General features: G+C 41.6%; 1 protein-coding gene across 1 annotated transcript; it reads left to right on the forward strand.

The window, feature by feature from the left end:
• Window positions 1–2,816: 2,816 nt before the first annotated feature.
• FAM216B (family with sequence similarity 216, member B) lies at window positions 2,817–14,940 on the forward strand. The gene is made up of 3 exons (XM_006837679.1): window positions 2,817–2,915; window positions 9,805–9,925; window positions 14,717–14,940. Exons 1-3 carry the CDS (start codon window positions 2,817–2,819, stop codon window positions 14,938–14,940), a joined length of 444 nt encoding a protein of 147 aa, XP_006837742.1.
• The last annotated feature ends 647 nt before the right edge of the window (window positions 14,941–15,587 follow it).

The following is a 15,587-nucleotide window of genomic DNA, read 5'->3' on the forward strand; positions in this document are numbered from 1 at the left end:
GTACAGGGTCGCTATGAGTCGGAACCGACTCCATGGCACTTAACAACAACAACAACATCTTGAACTAAAGGACAATTGCATAGGATCCCATAGTCAAATTTATGCTCACAATATTTAGAAACTGTTCTTTATCCTTCTGAAAAATAGAGGTCCTGGAGGTAGTAGGCTCTTGACTACAAATCTGGGAAATAACCCACATAAAGGCCTGTAGACCTGCTGGATTTTTTACCTTTAATATTCAGTATCATTACCACCAGGTACTTCCTTCTCTGGTTCTATCTGAGAGAATGCAGATATGATGGATTTAGAAGTTGAGACTTACTAAGCTCAAAATTTGGAAGAAGAAACAGTTATATTGTGCCATTGAATATTGTCCAAAAGCAGGGCAAGGCAGCCGGCCAATTCTCCAAAGCTCTTTGTTTCATCACATGATGTTGCTTGGATATCAGCATATCAACAGATTGAATCACCACCATTACTACTTGAAGAAAAAGATCTTGAGAGAAAACAAAATTGAAGGTGCACACCAGGGTTATAAAAAAGGCAAACTACAATCTAGGGTAAGTTCTTCCTGAACAAATCTGTCTTTTTGTTTCAGATAAATTGTTGTGCAGATGTCTCCTCCCTAAATTCTGCAAGCATTTTAATCAAGTATTATCTGGTCTAGACTACTTGACTAGGTAAGATGTATTTCTTCAGCAAGCCCAAGAAAAGCACACATGAATTGTTGCCACAAGAAAGCTCATTTGTCATTTTCTTGTGCAGTTTGAGGAGAGAAGTCATCTTTCCAGCTTGAAGAATATTTATCCTCTGCTCGAAAGATCTGGAAAATGGGGGGAGGGATGTTGAGATAAGATGAGTAGATGGTAGAATGCAAGTTCCCATCACAAAGAGGATTAAGAGTATATCTTGGTTGGCATGGTTTTCTAGAGTTTGCATTGAAGGAAAGCAGTACTAAATAACATATTTCTAGTTTAATTTATAAGTTTTTAGCATGGAAACAAGACACCCAAGAGTGTTGACTAATGTTTCCTTAATAAATCTGTTTTCTAGATGATGTGAACATTAGGTCTGTGAACTCAGAACCAGAGTTTCTCACATATTCAATGACTTCTTAAGTATCTGTGAGTGTGTGTGTGTATGAATACATGTGTACCTGAACATATGTGAGCACACTAAGGGAGGGTAGAGAGGGGAGATGGGTATAAAGTGAGAGCATTCTATATTCATGGTCTCAATTAATTAGACAACCTAATGTGTGGTAGACATAGTAGTGGTCATTGGACAGATGAGAGGACTGAGGGTAAAGACGGTAAGAAACGCAAGTCTTTCTGGTTCTTAAGGCCGTACAACCTCTATTAGATTCTTTTCCACCTCATCGAACTAGCATGAACTGGAGGTGTTGAGGGTCATCTGCTTTGTTTAAAGGATCTGGTCTTATTTTAAGGAGCCTTGCTATTGTAGTGGTAAGTGCTTGGCTGACAACTAAAAGCTTAGCTCTTAGAACTCACCAGCTGCCCTGTGGAAGGAAGATGTGGCTTCTGTAATGATTTGTAGTCTTGGAAATCCTACGGGGCAGTTCCGCTCTGTCCTGCAGCATCATGGGGAATCGGAATGAACTTGACAGCAGTGGTTTAGCATTGGCCTATGCTGTGTCCTTACTTCCTGTCACTTGACAAGGCAAACAAGCACTCTGGCCCTTCCAATATGTTTATTCTTCCTTGACTGTTCAATGATTATTATTATATATGTTGCTGTTGCCGTTAGGTGCCATCAAGTCAGTTCCGACTCACAGCAACCCTGTATGGGGTCTCCGAGGAGTGGCTGGTGGGTTTGAACCATCAACTTAATGGTTGGCAGCCCAGTGCTTATCCTTCAGTGCCACTCCAGTTCAGATTATAACCCCTTAATCACATAGCGAGAAGGCCTAAACATTGCAGGTGTGACTCGTTCATTGTATGGCTTTGTCAAGCAGCTGGTAGGCAACATGGCTAGGTTTAAGTGTTTGTTTTAAAGTATTTAGCTTTAAATTTTATTTTTAAGTATTTGCCTGCTGTAAAATTGCAAATCTAAATGTGCTAGCAATAGAAAGTGATGTGGAAAATATATGATCCTGCCACTAAAAATAATATTTTAAGGAATATTTAATAACCTGGAAACATACAATATCTCACTTTCCTAAAATAGCACAATATGCACAGGAAAAAAGAGAAAATGTGTCAACTGCTAACAGTAGTTATGAATAGAGTCTACATAGTTATATTTTCTCCTGTTTTTAATTTTTTCCAAATTTTCCAAAATGACATGCAAGAAGGGCTTCACAAGTTCGTGAGAAAATGGTACTGAAAGATCATAGAATTTTTCCTCGAACTTTTTGAAGGTCCATTGTATCTTACCTTCAGAATCAGAAAAGGCAATAAATATTATTTTATATGATCATGACATAACTGTTGCAGAGAAAGTAGGTCGCTACATACCCCTTATTCTAAATAAAATACCACACCATGTTCAATGGCTCATCCCATAAAAGATGACCTTGAAATCCTGGTGAAAGATTAAGAGTTCTGGACTATTGTTTCCATAAATCAGGAGGAGAAATGGGAAAACATGAAGAAAGAACAAGGAGACAGTCTGGTGAGATATAATCACTCCAGAGCATGTGAGAAAGCATTTTTACTTCCGAACATAATAATATCTATTTATTTGCTTTCTTACTTAGGGATATCTCCCAAGTTGGTTGAACAAAATGTAATGTTATCCTAGGCTTCGTTTTTTTTGTTTTGTTTTGTTTTTCTCTTAGAGTTGTGGGACAGAGAATGGGAGAAAATAGGAGAAGACAACAAAAGCTTCAGAATGTTCCACAGATTCCTTGCATACGAGTCCCTCCATCTGCCTCAGTCACTTCATTACTGAAGGTTTGTATATCACACACAGATGCAAGGACCGACCACACCGTCTCTCCTTCAAAGGTCGGGAATCACCATCAGGCAGAATATTTGGGCCAGCCCAGACCCTGAAAACAGTGTGTGTTAAAGCCACTTTTGTGTGAATGAATAAGAGTTTGGAGTGATGTACTCCAACGAGGCAATGATAGTTTAGTAGCTTTCTTGTCCACCGTCAGCAATCCTAGGTTTAATTCTACATTCCTGTCTTCAGAATCGTGTGTGTTGCTATGATGTTTGATAGGTTTCAGCAGAACTTCCAGACTAAGAAGGACTATGAAGAAAGCCTGAGTATCTAGTACCCAAAACCAACCACTGAGAACCCTATGGGTACGACTGCTAGATCTGCAAAAGATCGTGGGATAGTGCAGGACTGAGCAATGTTTTAGTTCCCTCATATCTGGGGTGACCATGAGTCAGGGGCTAACTCTAAGGCAGGTAAAAACGCTCAGTCTTGCAGCTGTTCCATTTCAGGAGCTCTGGTACAATGTTGTCTCTGTACTGCAGACACAATAGTGGGCCTGGGGAACTGAGTGACCACACCTTGGCTCCACTGTTGGACGGCTAGATTTTTCTGAGTTTTAGTTCCTTTTCAGTCAAATTTTGTTAAAAACCATTCCCATAAATACTGTTTGTAAAAATTTCTGGTTTCTAGGATGTAAGCATTTTTTCTTGTAAAACAAGGCCATAATCATTAAGGTTTTATCTTGTATAATGCAAACTGCTCTTTGTAGCTTTACTCTTGATAATGTTTTACTGCTTTCAATCATCTGGAAAGGTTTATTTGGTTATTCAGGAATGGAATTCATTCCTTTCTTCAAGTATATATGTTACTTTTTTAAACATCTGATTCAGGATAAGCACTGAACTGGCAAGGTCAGCAGTTCAAACCCAGCAGTTGCTCTCAGAAACCCTATAAAGGTTTGCTGTGAGTCAGAACCCACATGACAGCACACAACAACAATACCAAATCAGAAACTGTAAAGTTTAAGTGATGTCTCGAATTATGAAGTACTTGGCTTTGCTATTTTCAACCTGGGTATGTTTTTATATAAAAATGGGAAGTCTTTTGACCTCATCAAAATGCTGACATGGATTTCAACTGCCCACAAAATTTCTAACATGTTGGTGCTGCTGGTGGTGGCTGTGTGACGTGGAGTCGGTTCTGACTCCTAACAACCCTAATAGGGTTTCTGAAGCTGTACATCTTTACAGGAGTAAAAAGCCTCAATCTTTCTCCTGCAGAACAGCTGGATTTGAACCGATGACCTTGCAAGTAGCAGCCCAGCTCATAATCCACTATGCTACCAGGGATCCTCTGTTAGTTGCCTTACTCAACTCTTACAGTAAAGTATCTGAAGTTTAGCTTTTTATTGTTACTGCTTTTAAGTAGCATCGAGCTAGTTAAAACTGACCATGTGGTCCAGTGCATTACCCTGCAGCACCACACTAGGATAGCTTTCATTAGCTGTCCTTATATGCCTAACAACTAGCTTTGTAAACTTCTATCATTGTTTTAGATATTTTGACCAAAGGTTAATTTATTTTATCTTGATTTTTCTAGAATGTTGATACCATCCTCTTAGTTTCCTCATTTGAGCAGAAGAGTTGCTCATATCATAGGATCACCATGATTCAGAAAATAATGCATGTAATATACTTAGCATTTATTGTTGTTAGGTGCCGCTGAGTCAGTTCTGACTCACAGTGACTGTGTTTTGGGTTTCCGAGGAGCAGCTGGTGGGTTTGAACTGCCAACCTTGTGGTTAATAGCCCAGTGCTGATCCTACAGAGCCACACCAGGAGTCCATACTTAGCACAGTCTATAAGAGACATTGAAGTTATATTGTTGTTGCTAAATGCCATCCAGTAGGTTCCAACTCATAGGGTTTTTTGAGGAGTGGCTGGTGAGGTTGAATGGCCAATCTTGCAGTTTAAGCTGACTTTGCAGCCCAGCACATTAACCCACAACACCACACCAAGATATATTAGGTATAGCAATAATTGCAGTCTAAGCTCTTCTCATTTCTCCCTAGCATGATGACAGAAACTTTCTAAATGGTTTCTGGTCTGTCTTTTGATCTGCGATCATTATCCACAGCAGGGCCAATATAATCTTTATAAAATGCAAATTTTGACAGAATTTCTCAATCTTAACACTATTAGGGCTTTGAGCCCAATTATGCTTTATTGCAGGGATTGAGGGGTTGTCCTATGTGTTATATTTATAGGCATCTCCGACTTCTACCAACTAGCTGTTAGTAGAGCCCTTTCCCCAGTTGTGAAACGTTTCCAGGCATTGTCAAATGTCCCTTCAGGATAAAAGAATATCCATTGAAAATAATTGCCTTAAATAAAAACTTTCACATGAAAGGTGTGAAAGGCAATCTTCATGTGAAAGGCAATCTTAAAACTCTAATCCAACAAAAAAGGTCATCATAATCTTCCCCTACATAACCTTTCAGCCTTTTCTACTGAAACTCTGTGCTTCAGTTGAACTAAAGAAAAAGTCTAGTTCGCAACATATCTAGTAGATACGGTGTGTCCCACAAGAGAACGTGTGCCCGTTTCTCCCTCTGGCTATAATTAACTTTTTCTATTTGTTTTAATCCAGTGGTTCTCAAATGTTAGTCTGCATGCATCAGAATCAATGAGAATGCTTGTTAAAACCTACAGTCCTTGGTCTCACCTGCCCAGGGTTTTTGATTCTGTAGATCTGGGGTTGGACTTGAGAATTTGCATTTCTAACCAGTTCTCAGATGCTAACAGCACTGCAGGTTGGGGAATCACCTTTTATAACCAGTGTTCTAGACTAATGTGAATGGTTAGCACACTTAGCTGCTAATACAAAGGTTGTACGTTTCAGTCCACCTAAGAGGCTCCTGGGAAGAAAGGTTTGGAGATTTACTTTCCCCAAACCAGCCACTGAAAAGCCCTATGGGGCACAGTTTTACTCTGACAAACACGTGATTGTTATGAGTTGTCACTGACTCAACAGCAACTATGTCACAGACTCAACTGTTTTGAAATCTTCTCCCTGTAGAGAGTTCGTCTTCACCCTCTAAGACTCGGATGTGGTGGTCATTTACAAAGCTGTACTTGGCTGCTGTAGGCAGAGTTTTTCTATAGTATAACTAAAGATGTCATTTACCACATTATCTGTCTACTCATCCAACACCTCCCTGATCACTGAGAACTCTCAGGGGAAGGACTCTGAATCCAGCAGTCTGGCACACTTCAGGCCCTCTGTAGATCTCACAGACCATGTTCCTCAGAACAGATTATAATAGCTCAATAAATTATAAGATCTTTTTAAATCTTGGATCTCCATCAGTCCAATACCTTGAACTGCTTAACTTGAATCTTTTTTTTTTTCCTATACCACAATTTTCTATTTTTCGCAGTTTTTTTGTGAATGAGTGAAGGTTTACAGAGCAGATCAGTTTTCCATTCAACAATTCGTACACATTCTGCTTCATTTCACTGATTACAATCCCCACAATGTAACATCACTGATCCCACTTCCTCCCTGGGTTTCCTGTTTCCATTGTTCCTTCTTTGTCCTTGAGTAAATGCCAAACTTTTGAACTCAAATAATTGATTATTCTAAGGTGCCTATACCTCACTAGTGTCATTGGTCCTCTAATAGACCTGTCTAATATTTGGCTGAAAGGAGCTCTGGTAGCGTAGTAGTTACTAGTTGGGCTGCTAACTTCAAGGTCAGCAGTTCAAAACTATCAGCAGTTCTGCTGGAGAAAGATGAGGCTTTCTGTTCATGTAAAGATTTTAGCCTCTGAAACCCTATACAGGGTCTCTATAAGTCAGAACCAACTCAACAACACACAACCACCCCCACCACCATTGTTTGGCTGAAGATTGAACCATGGGACCATGGGGATGAATTCATTTTCAGAAATGAAGGCTGACTAAAAGCTGAAGTCTCAAGGGTTCCACAAGTTTCTATCCAACCAATAAATCTTATCTTTTTTTATGATTTTGAGTTTTGTTCCACATTTCCCCCCACTTTTTCTATTGTTGTTGTTAAGTGCCATTGAGTCAGGTCTGACTCATAGCCACCCTATATAGGGTTTCCGAGGAGCAGCTAGTGGGTCTGAACTGCCAACCTGTGGCCCAAACAGACCTAATAGTCCAGTGCTTATCCTACAGCACCACACCAGGACTCATGTAGGAACTTCTAATGTGAACCCTTTCAGTGCAGTTGGTAGTAGCTGTTGGGTACAAGGTCTTCTGGTCTCAGGGTCATGGAAGTTGATGTTTGTGTGGCCGATTAATCTATTGGACAAATTGCTTAGATTTTCATCACTCTTATTTCCTCCCGACAGGAAGAACCCTATTGACCTTAGATGGTTATGAGCTTTTAAGATCCAAGTCGACACTCAACATAATGGGATGTACGTTATGACAATTGACCTTAGATGTCCCTGAATCTATGGTCATGAACCACCAGATCCATATTTCCTCAAGGTGCTTAGTTGTGTCTAAGAGGTTTTCATAATTATTCCCCCTATAGCTTCACCATCACACAGGCCAGTTATGGTACAATGAATTATAGCTCTTCTACCATGCCAACACACATGCAGATCTCCAAGGAATGCTGGGCCTAGAAATGCTAAAGGGGACAAATGCCTTTCTCCATAGTCAACACTCTAAATTTGGATTTCCAGCTCCTAAACTATGAGAGGGAAGTGCTGGTGGTGCTGTAGGGTAAGCGCTGGACTGCTAGTCACAAGCTTGACAGTTCAAACCTACCTGCTGCTCCTCAGTAGAAAGATGAAGCTTTCTGCTCTTGTAAAGATTGACAGCCTCAGTAACCCTATGTAGGGTCACCCTGAGTCAAAACCAGCTTGACAGCACTTAACATCAACAACACCATAGTAACTGCCACCAAAATGATTGGATGGGACCATGCAAATATATTGCCCACCTAATCCTTTAATGTGAGATAAAGCACTAGACCTCAAGGTCTAGTCGGTGGTTCAAACTCACCAGCTGCTCCTTGGAAACCCTATACAAGATCATTATGAGTTGGGACTGACTTGACGACACTTAACAATAACCCCAGAAAGAGGAACAGATAAGCCCAAAACATCAAGAAAGAAGTGCTGCAAGTGGAGTCTGAAATCCCCTATGTGGAAAAGTAGCTGTGGTAGAGAGAGAGCAGCCCTCAGATCAAGTTAAGCTGAGTGCCTGGGGGCAGGAGGCTGGCTTACAGAACAGACCCTTTGTGCCTTTGTCTGCACCAGGAAAGGAGCTTTGTAACACTAATCTGAGCAGAACAGAGGCCAAGGACAAGAGAGCCATGCCTGGGATGTAGCTGAAAAGAGGCGTTCCTGGCCAATGAACTGCTGCATCCTAAGTTGTTTCTGTTCTTGAATTATACCCTGTTCATGTTCACTTCTGTAATAAAGCCCACGATCATGAATGTTGTCTTTGAGTTCTGTGTGGCCATTGCAACAGATTATAGACCCAGCAGAGAAGGAAGAGTGCTGTGGGAGAGTCGGCTAATGGCAGAATAGGATAAAGGTTGAAGGGTGAAGGTAGGTCTGACTTCAGCCTCATAAGAACTGACCTTAGGTTGATTTTCAATTTGATATCCCTTCCTCCTTGTGAAGCCAAAGGAATTTAGACATGGTCTTCACACCATTTTTACAACAGTGGAAGATGATTAAAGCAAACTAAAAGAGAAAATGCTACATGTTTTTGTCACTAGTTGCCCTCCAGTAGGCTCTGACTCATGGTGACACCATACACAACAAAGCAAAATGTTGCCATGTCCTGTGCCATCTTGAAAAGCATTGGTATGCTCAAATCCATTGTGACAGCCATGCATAGTTGAGTGACTTCCAATCTAAGGGACTTTCTTCCAGCACTATATTGGTCTATAGTTTTATAGGAGTCCTGGGGAGGAGCTGTGAGGTAATGCACTGGACCACAAAGTTGGTTTGAACCTCACGGTTACCAATTCAAATTCACCAGCTGCTCCTTGGAAACCCTAGTCAGGGTCACTGTGAGTTGGAATACTCTTGACTGCACTTAACAACAACAATAAGAATTTTATACAATAGGTCACCAAGCCATTCTTTCTAGCCTGTCTTAGTCTGGGAGCTCTGGTGAAGCCTGTTCACTATGGGTGACCCTGATGGTATTTGAAATACCATTAGAGTAGCTTCTGGTATAAGCGTCACATCTAAGCCACAACAGTACGACAAACGGAAAGGTAACATGTGTACAAGGGGGCTTCAGAAAGTTCATGGAAAAATTCCATTCTCTTTTCATTCCATTTTTCCAGGAATTTTTTGAAGCCCACTCATTATGTAGGTCTGAATTGTCTCAATGGCAAATAGCAACAACACATAGGTTTGCTGTGAGAGTCAGACTTGACCCGATGGCAGTGGGTTTTGACTGGTGTAAATGGTCAACTACTTAACTGCTTACTGGAAGAGCAGATTCCTGGTGTGGTGCTGTAAAATAAACACTGAACTGCTAACCAAAAGGTTGGTGACTCAAATCTACCAGCCACTCCTTGGAAACTCCATACAGGGTCGCTATGAGTCAGAACCTACTGGACAGCACTTAACTGAAGGATTGGTGGTTTGAACCCACTCAGTGACTCCGTGGGAGGAAGATTTGGCAATCTGCTTGCAGGAGGAATGCAGCCAAGCAAAGCCTATGAGATGGTTCTGCTCCGTAGCATGTGAGGTCACCAGGAGAGAGAACCGACTCGGTGGTGCCCGATAACCATAAGTAGCTTACTTCTGTGAAAGTTAGTTTTAAATACATCATACTTTTAATCTTCTCGAACTTCACAAACTCATCAAAGTTAACCACTCTGCTTTGACAGAACCTGAGCCGGGGGCAGCAGCGCTACTTGTACAATATCATGAAGATTTACGACTGTGGCCCCCAATGGGAGGCCCTGCAGACCCGCCACATTGACAGTCTTCAACACCAGCAGTTCCTTGGTGAGTTTACTCACTGACCTGAACCAGGATCATCCAGAAGGGACTCATGTGCTGCGGCTGGAATCTGAGTTCCCAGAGAAACCATTCAAATAGAATGGCCTCTGTCAGTGTGCTATTTTATCAGTATGGTTGGCTGACCAAGTTCAAATATGACTGTCCCTGACAAAAGAAAGCAAGGGTTTATGGGTAAATTAGAAGCTTTCAAAAAAATCAGAGTATGGGTTATAATCAAATACCAACAACTCTCTGAGATCTATAGAAAATTTCTGTGGCACAAACAGTTGAGCATTTGGCTACTGACTGGCTGGAGGTTCAAGTCCATCCATAGACAGTTTGGAAGAGAGGGTTGTTAATCTACTTCTGAAAAATCAGAGTCAGAATTGACTTGGTGGTAACTGGACTGTTGTTGTTTGTGGTTTGGGGATTTAATAGAAATGGCCCTGAGCTTAGGGAACTATAGGAGCCCTGGTGGTACAGGAAGTTAAGTGTTGGGATGCTAACCGCAAGGTTGGTGGATCAAACGCCCCGGCCACTTCATGAGAGAAAGATGAGGCTGGCTGTTCCACCAAGATTCACAGCTTCGGAAACCCTGTGTAGCAGCCCTATTCTATTTTATAAGGTCTCTGTGAGTTGGCATCGGCTGATGGCAGTGAACATATTGGTTTGTTTGTTTTCTGTTTTGGAAGCCAGTCTGGGATCAGACGACACAGCTCAGTCCCTTGCTGGTTGTGTGAGCTCAGAGGTTGGGTTGGTTCTCAACAATAATACTCATCTGTATTGAGCATTCGTTGTGGGCCAGACACTGTGCTTGAAGTGCTCCCAATAACATTTGTTTTTCCAACTTAACAGCTGTGGGAGTTCCTGGGTGGCACAAACATGACTGCTAACCGATAAGTTGGTGGTTAAAGTCCATCCAGATGTACTGCAGAAAAAAGGCCTGGTGATCTTCCAAAAATTCAGCCCTGTGGAGCACAATTCTACTCTGACAGATTGGAAGTTGCCATGAGTCTGAATCAACTCGACAGCAACTGATTTGCTTTTTTGTGTGTTCTACAGCTGTGGGAAACTGATGTCCAATCAGTTTATGTCACTTGATCAAGATGGTTGTTGTTGTTAAGTGCAGTCGAGTCAGTTCCAACCCATAGCAACCCTTGTATAGGGTTTCCAAGGAGCAGCTGGTGAGCTTGAACCGCCGACCTTGCAGTTCAAATGACTTTGCAGTCTGGCGCATTAACCCACAGTGACACACCAGGACTCCTGAAAGGTGTAATTGTTGTTAAATCCCTTTTCTTTTAAGAAGTGTTTTCAGGCTGCAGCTCTGCTCTCTCATGCTCTTCTCTGAACACAAAACTTATTTTTGAACTACTCGTTTTAACAGTAGCACGTATTGTTTTGGTGTTTATGCAAAAGCAAAACCATTTTTGCAAATGGTTTCATAAAAACTGAGGGTTTTGTATGTGCTGGGACCTGTTCTAAACACTTGGCATGCATTGCCAAGTGGTTGTGGCTAAGTGCCATTGAGTGGGTCCCAACTCATAGTGACCCTGTATAGGGTTCTGAGGAGCTGCTGGTGGGTTGGGCTGCCAACCTTGTGGTTAGCAGTTCAATGCTTATCCTACAGAGTCACACCAGGACTTCCTTTGCAAAACAACAAAACACTGCCCTGTCCTGTGTTCCTCACAATTATTGTTATGTTTGAGCCCCTTGTAGTAGCCACTGTGCCAATCCATCTTGCTGGGAATCTTCTTCTGCGGACCCTTCACTTTTTCAAGCATGATGTCCTTTTCCAGAGACTGGCTCCTCCTGATACTATGCTCCAAGTATGAGAGACTGAGTTACTCCAGCCTGGTTTCTAAGGAGAATTTTGGCTGTACTTCTACCAACACAGATTTGTTTGTTCTTCTGGCAGTCCATAGTATTTTTAATATTCTTTTCCAACACGTAACTCAAAAGCATCAGTTCTTCCACATCCAAGTATTTACATGTATTTGAGGCAATTGAAAATACCATTGCTTGTGTCAGGTGAACCTTAGTCCTCAAACTGATATCTTTGTTGTTGTTGTTGTTGTTTTTGAAAGGTCTTTTGCAGCAGATTTGCTTATGTGTTTTTATAACTGACATTTCAAAGAAGAGAAAATTGGCACTTGGATCAGTCATTATGACCAGGGTCATGCAATTAGTAAAGGGAGGAGTCAGGACTCAATCTGATTCCATGTCTATCTGAAATGCTGCAGAAATGCCGTCTAGTAGATTTGCTTGTGGAGTATAGTTCCATAGGAATCAATGAACCCTTACCTACTGTCTTGAGTTGAGTCAGATTTACAGTGACAGAGTAGAACTGCCCCTTTGGGTTTCTGACACTGTAATCTTTATGGGACCATACAGCCTCATCATTCTCCTCTGGAATGATTTGCAAGTCCAAATGTCTGACCTTGTGGTTAGCAGTGTAATGCCTAATCCACAACACCTTCTAAAACTCTTTCAATGAATCTTAGAACTCACTGTTTTTCCAGGTATGGTGAAGTTGATTCTGACTCATGTGTGTCAGAGTAGACCTTTGCTTCATAAAGTTTTTAGTGGGTGATTTTTCAGAAGTAAATCACTAGGCCTTTCTCCTGAAGTTGGATCCTCTGCCTGGACTCACACTGCCAACCTTTCAGTTAGCAGCTGGGCACATTAACAGTTTATATCACCTAGAGACTCCTTTTTGGAAGACAACTATCTGGCTGACTGCTTGGAAGAGATCAATATTTGTGCCCATTCCAAAGAGAGGTGACCCACCAGAATGCGGAAATGATCAGACAATCTCTTTATATCTCATGCAAATAAAGTTTTACTAAAGGTAATACCGAAATGGCTGCAAGCATACATTGACAGAGAACTTCCAGAGGTTCAAGCCAGATTCAGAAAAGGCCATGGAATGAGGGATATCATTGCTGATGGCTGATGGATCTTGGCTAAAAGCAAAGAATATCAGAAAGATGTTTACCTGTGCTTTATTGACTATGCAAAGGCTTTCGATTATGTGGATCATGACAAGCTATGGACAACATTGTGAAGTGTGAGTATTCTGGAACACTTCGTTGTGCTCCTGAGGAATCTCTACCTGGACCAAGAGGCAGTGGTTCGAATAGAACATGGGAACACTGAGTGGTTTAAAATTAAGAAAGGTGTGTGACAAGGTTGTATTCTTTCAGCATACTTATTCAACCTCTATGCTGAGCAAATAATCTGAGAAACTGGTTTATATGAAGAAAAAAAGTGGCATCAGGATTGGAGAGACACTCATTAACAACCTGCGATATGCAGATGATACAACTTGGCTTGCTGAAAGTGAAGAGGACTTAAAACATTTACTGATGAAGATCAAAGAGCACAGCTTTTGGTATGGATTACATCTCAACGTAAAGAAAACAAAAATCCTCACCACTGGACCAATAAACAACATTCTTATCAATGCAGAAAAGATTGAAGTTGTCAAGGACTTCATTCTTCTTGGATCAGCTATCAACACTCATGGAAGCAGCAGTCAAGAAATAAAACGACTATTGCATTAGGCAAATCTGGTGCACAAGATCTTTTTAAGGTGTTGAAGAGCAAAGATGTCAACTTGAGGACTAAGGTGTGCCTGACTCAAGCCATGGTATTTTCAATAACCTCATATGGATGTGAAAGCTGGACAGTGAATAAGGAAGACCATAGAAGAATTGATGCTTTTGAGTTATGGTTTTGGAGGAGAATATTGAAAGTGCCATGGGCTGTCAAAAGAACAAACAGATCTATGTTGGAAGAAGTACAGCCAGAGTGCTCCTTGAAGGCCAAGATGGCCAAACTTGTTCTCTCATACTTCTGACATATTGTCAGGAGGGACCAATCACTGGAGAAAGATATCACGTTTGGTAAGGTGGAGGGTCAGAGAAAAAGAGGATGTCCCCCAACAAGATGGATTGGCCAACTGGCAGCATCGATAGACTCAAGCGTGGCAACAGTAGTGAGGTTGGCCCAGGATCGGGCAGTGTTTCATTCTGCTGTGCATAAGGTTGCTATGGGTTGGTACTGACTCGATGGCACCTAACAACAACAACAACAGAGACTCCTGTTCAATGTTTGTTGTTGTTGTGTACCATGGAATCAATTCCAGCTCAAAGTGAATCTGTAAGACCGAGTAAAACTATCTTATAGGATTTCCTAGGCTGCCAACTTTATGAGAGCAGATTGGCAGGACTTTTCTCTTGCAGGACCACAGGTGATTGGACCTTTTGACTCAATGTGTAGGGTTCATAGAATTCACCTGTGGACTCTGCTTAACCTTCTGGGTGTCTGATTCAAGTCTTTGGAGTAGACTCAAACATCTGCTTTTCTAACAAGTGTTTTTCAGTTGTACCTGACCTCAGTCAGATGATTCTGTGGTAGGTGGTCTGCAGGCCACACTTTGGAAGCACTGAGGAAGATCTAATAACTGTGTTTCTGGTTTGAAGAAAGTTTGATATTAAAGATAAGCAATTCAGGCAAAGTTTCCTCAGTGCTCAAGTTCCTTCCCAAAACATTTTTCATGTTCATAAGTAATTTAGTATTTATTCATTAATTGAATGAGAAATGCACAAAAGAAGGAAAATACAGTGCCGGTCCTCACAGAGAGTACAAATTTGGCCTCCAATGGACGATGGTTATGCTTTCCCTCACTGGAGGAGTAAAAGAATGTGCACACATACGTGAATGTTTGCAGTTTTGTTTGCTTGCTTATTCTGTAAAATTGCTGATGTTGAGGTTTCTCTCATCTCTTCCTCCTAGGCTATATTACTCAACAGGAAGTGTGGACTTGTGCTTCTGTCCTGAAAGATTCAGCTAAGAGAGCCTCGGCCAAGGCAGCCCACCAAAGAGCCATGCTACCCCGAAAGTTTTCAGCTGGGACAACAAAAAGGCCACCAGAAATAAGACCTGTGTCTGTATTTCCACCCAGGGCCCACAGCACAGGGCTCAGCTCTCTCAGGAAGCATGGCTTCCACAAGTTTTGAAACAGGCCACTTGCCTATGTTTCCCTAATGTGTTGTTGTTAGTTGCCTAAAGCCAACTCCAACTCATGGTGACCCAGTGTACTACAGAATGAGATGTTGCCCAGTTCTGTGCCATCTTCATGGTCCTGGGAATGCTTGACTTCACTGCTGTTGCCACTGTTTCAATCCATCCCATTGAGGGTCCCCTTAACCTTTGATGACCCTCTACCACATATGACATTTTTTTCTAGTGATCAATCCCTCCTAGTCAGGACTTTCTTTCTAGTCTGCCTTAGTCTACCCACAATGGATGGCCTTGCTGGTTTTAGAACTATCAGTGGCAGAGCTTCCAACATCAAAACAACATATAAGTCACCACACTAAAACACAGTAATGCACCTGATGAACGGAGAATATGGTGAGTGCTTAGTTAATACTTGGTGACTGGTAGTAAACATGAGAATACCTTCTAGTAGTCACCCCAGCTCTAGAAATAATTTCTCTTCCATTCACATGAACTATACACCAGCAGCAAGATGGTGGGCATTTAATAGTGATGAAGCTAAGAGCAAACAAACATGCCTTTCTACAGTCTGTAGAACATGCCTCCTCTAGCCCTTCACCCTGAATTTAGAAATTAGTCTCTGGGACTACGAGGCTGTTCTTTA

This window comes from Chrysochloris asiatica, unplaced genomic scaffold (genome assembly GCF_000296735.1).
Source record: "Chrysochloris asiatica unplaced genomic scaffold, ChrAsi1.0 scaffold00022, whole genome shotgun sequence".
NCBI classification, from domain to species: Eukaryota; Metazoa; Chordata; class Mammalia; order Afrosoricida; family Chrysochloridae; genus Chrysochloris; species Chrysochloris asiatica.

Coding starts and splice junctions, on each gene's coding strand:
- FAM216B (XM_006837679.1), top strand. CDS start 2,817: ATGGGAGAAAATAGGAGAAGACAACAAAAGCTTCAGAATGTTCCACAG. Junction 2,916..9,804: donor CAGTCACTTCATTACTGAAG/GTTTGTATATCA, acceptor CTGCTTTGACAG/AACCTGAGCCGGGGGCAGCA. Junction 9,926..14,716: donor TCAACACCAGCAGTTCCTTG/GTGAGTTTACTC, acceptor TCTTCCTCCTAG/GCTATATTACTCAACAGGAA.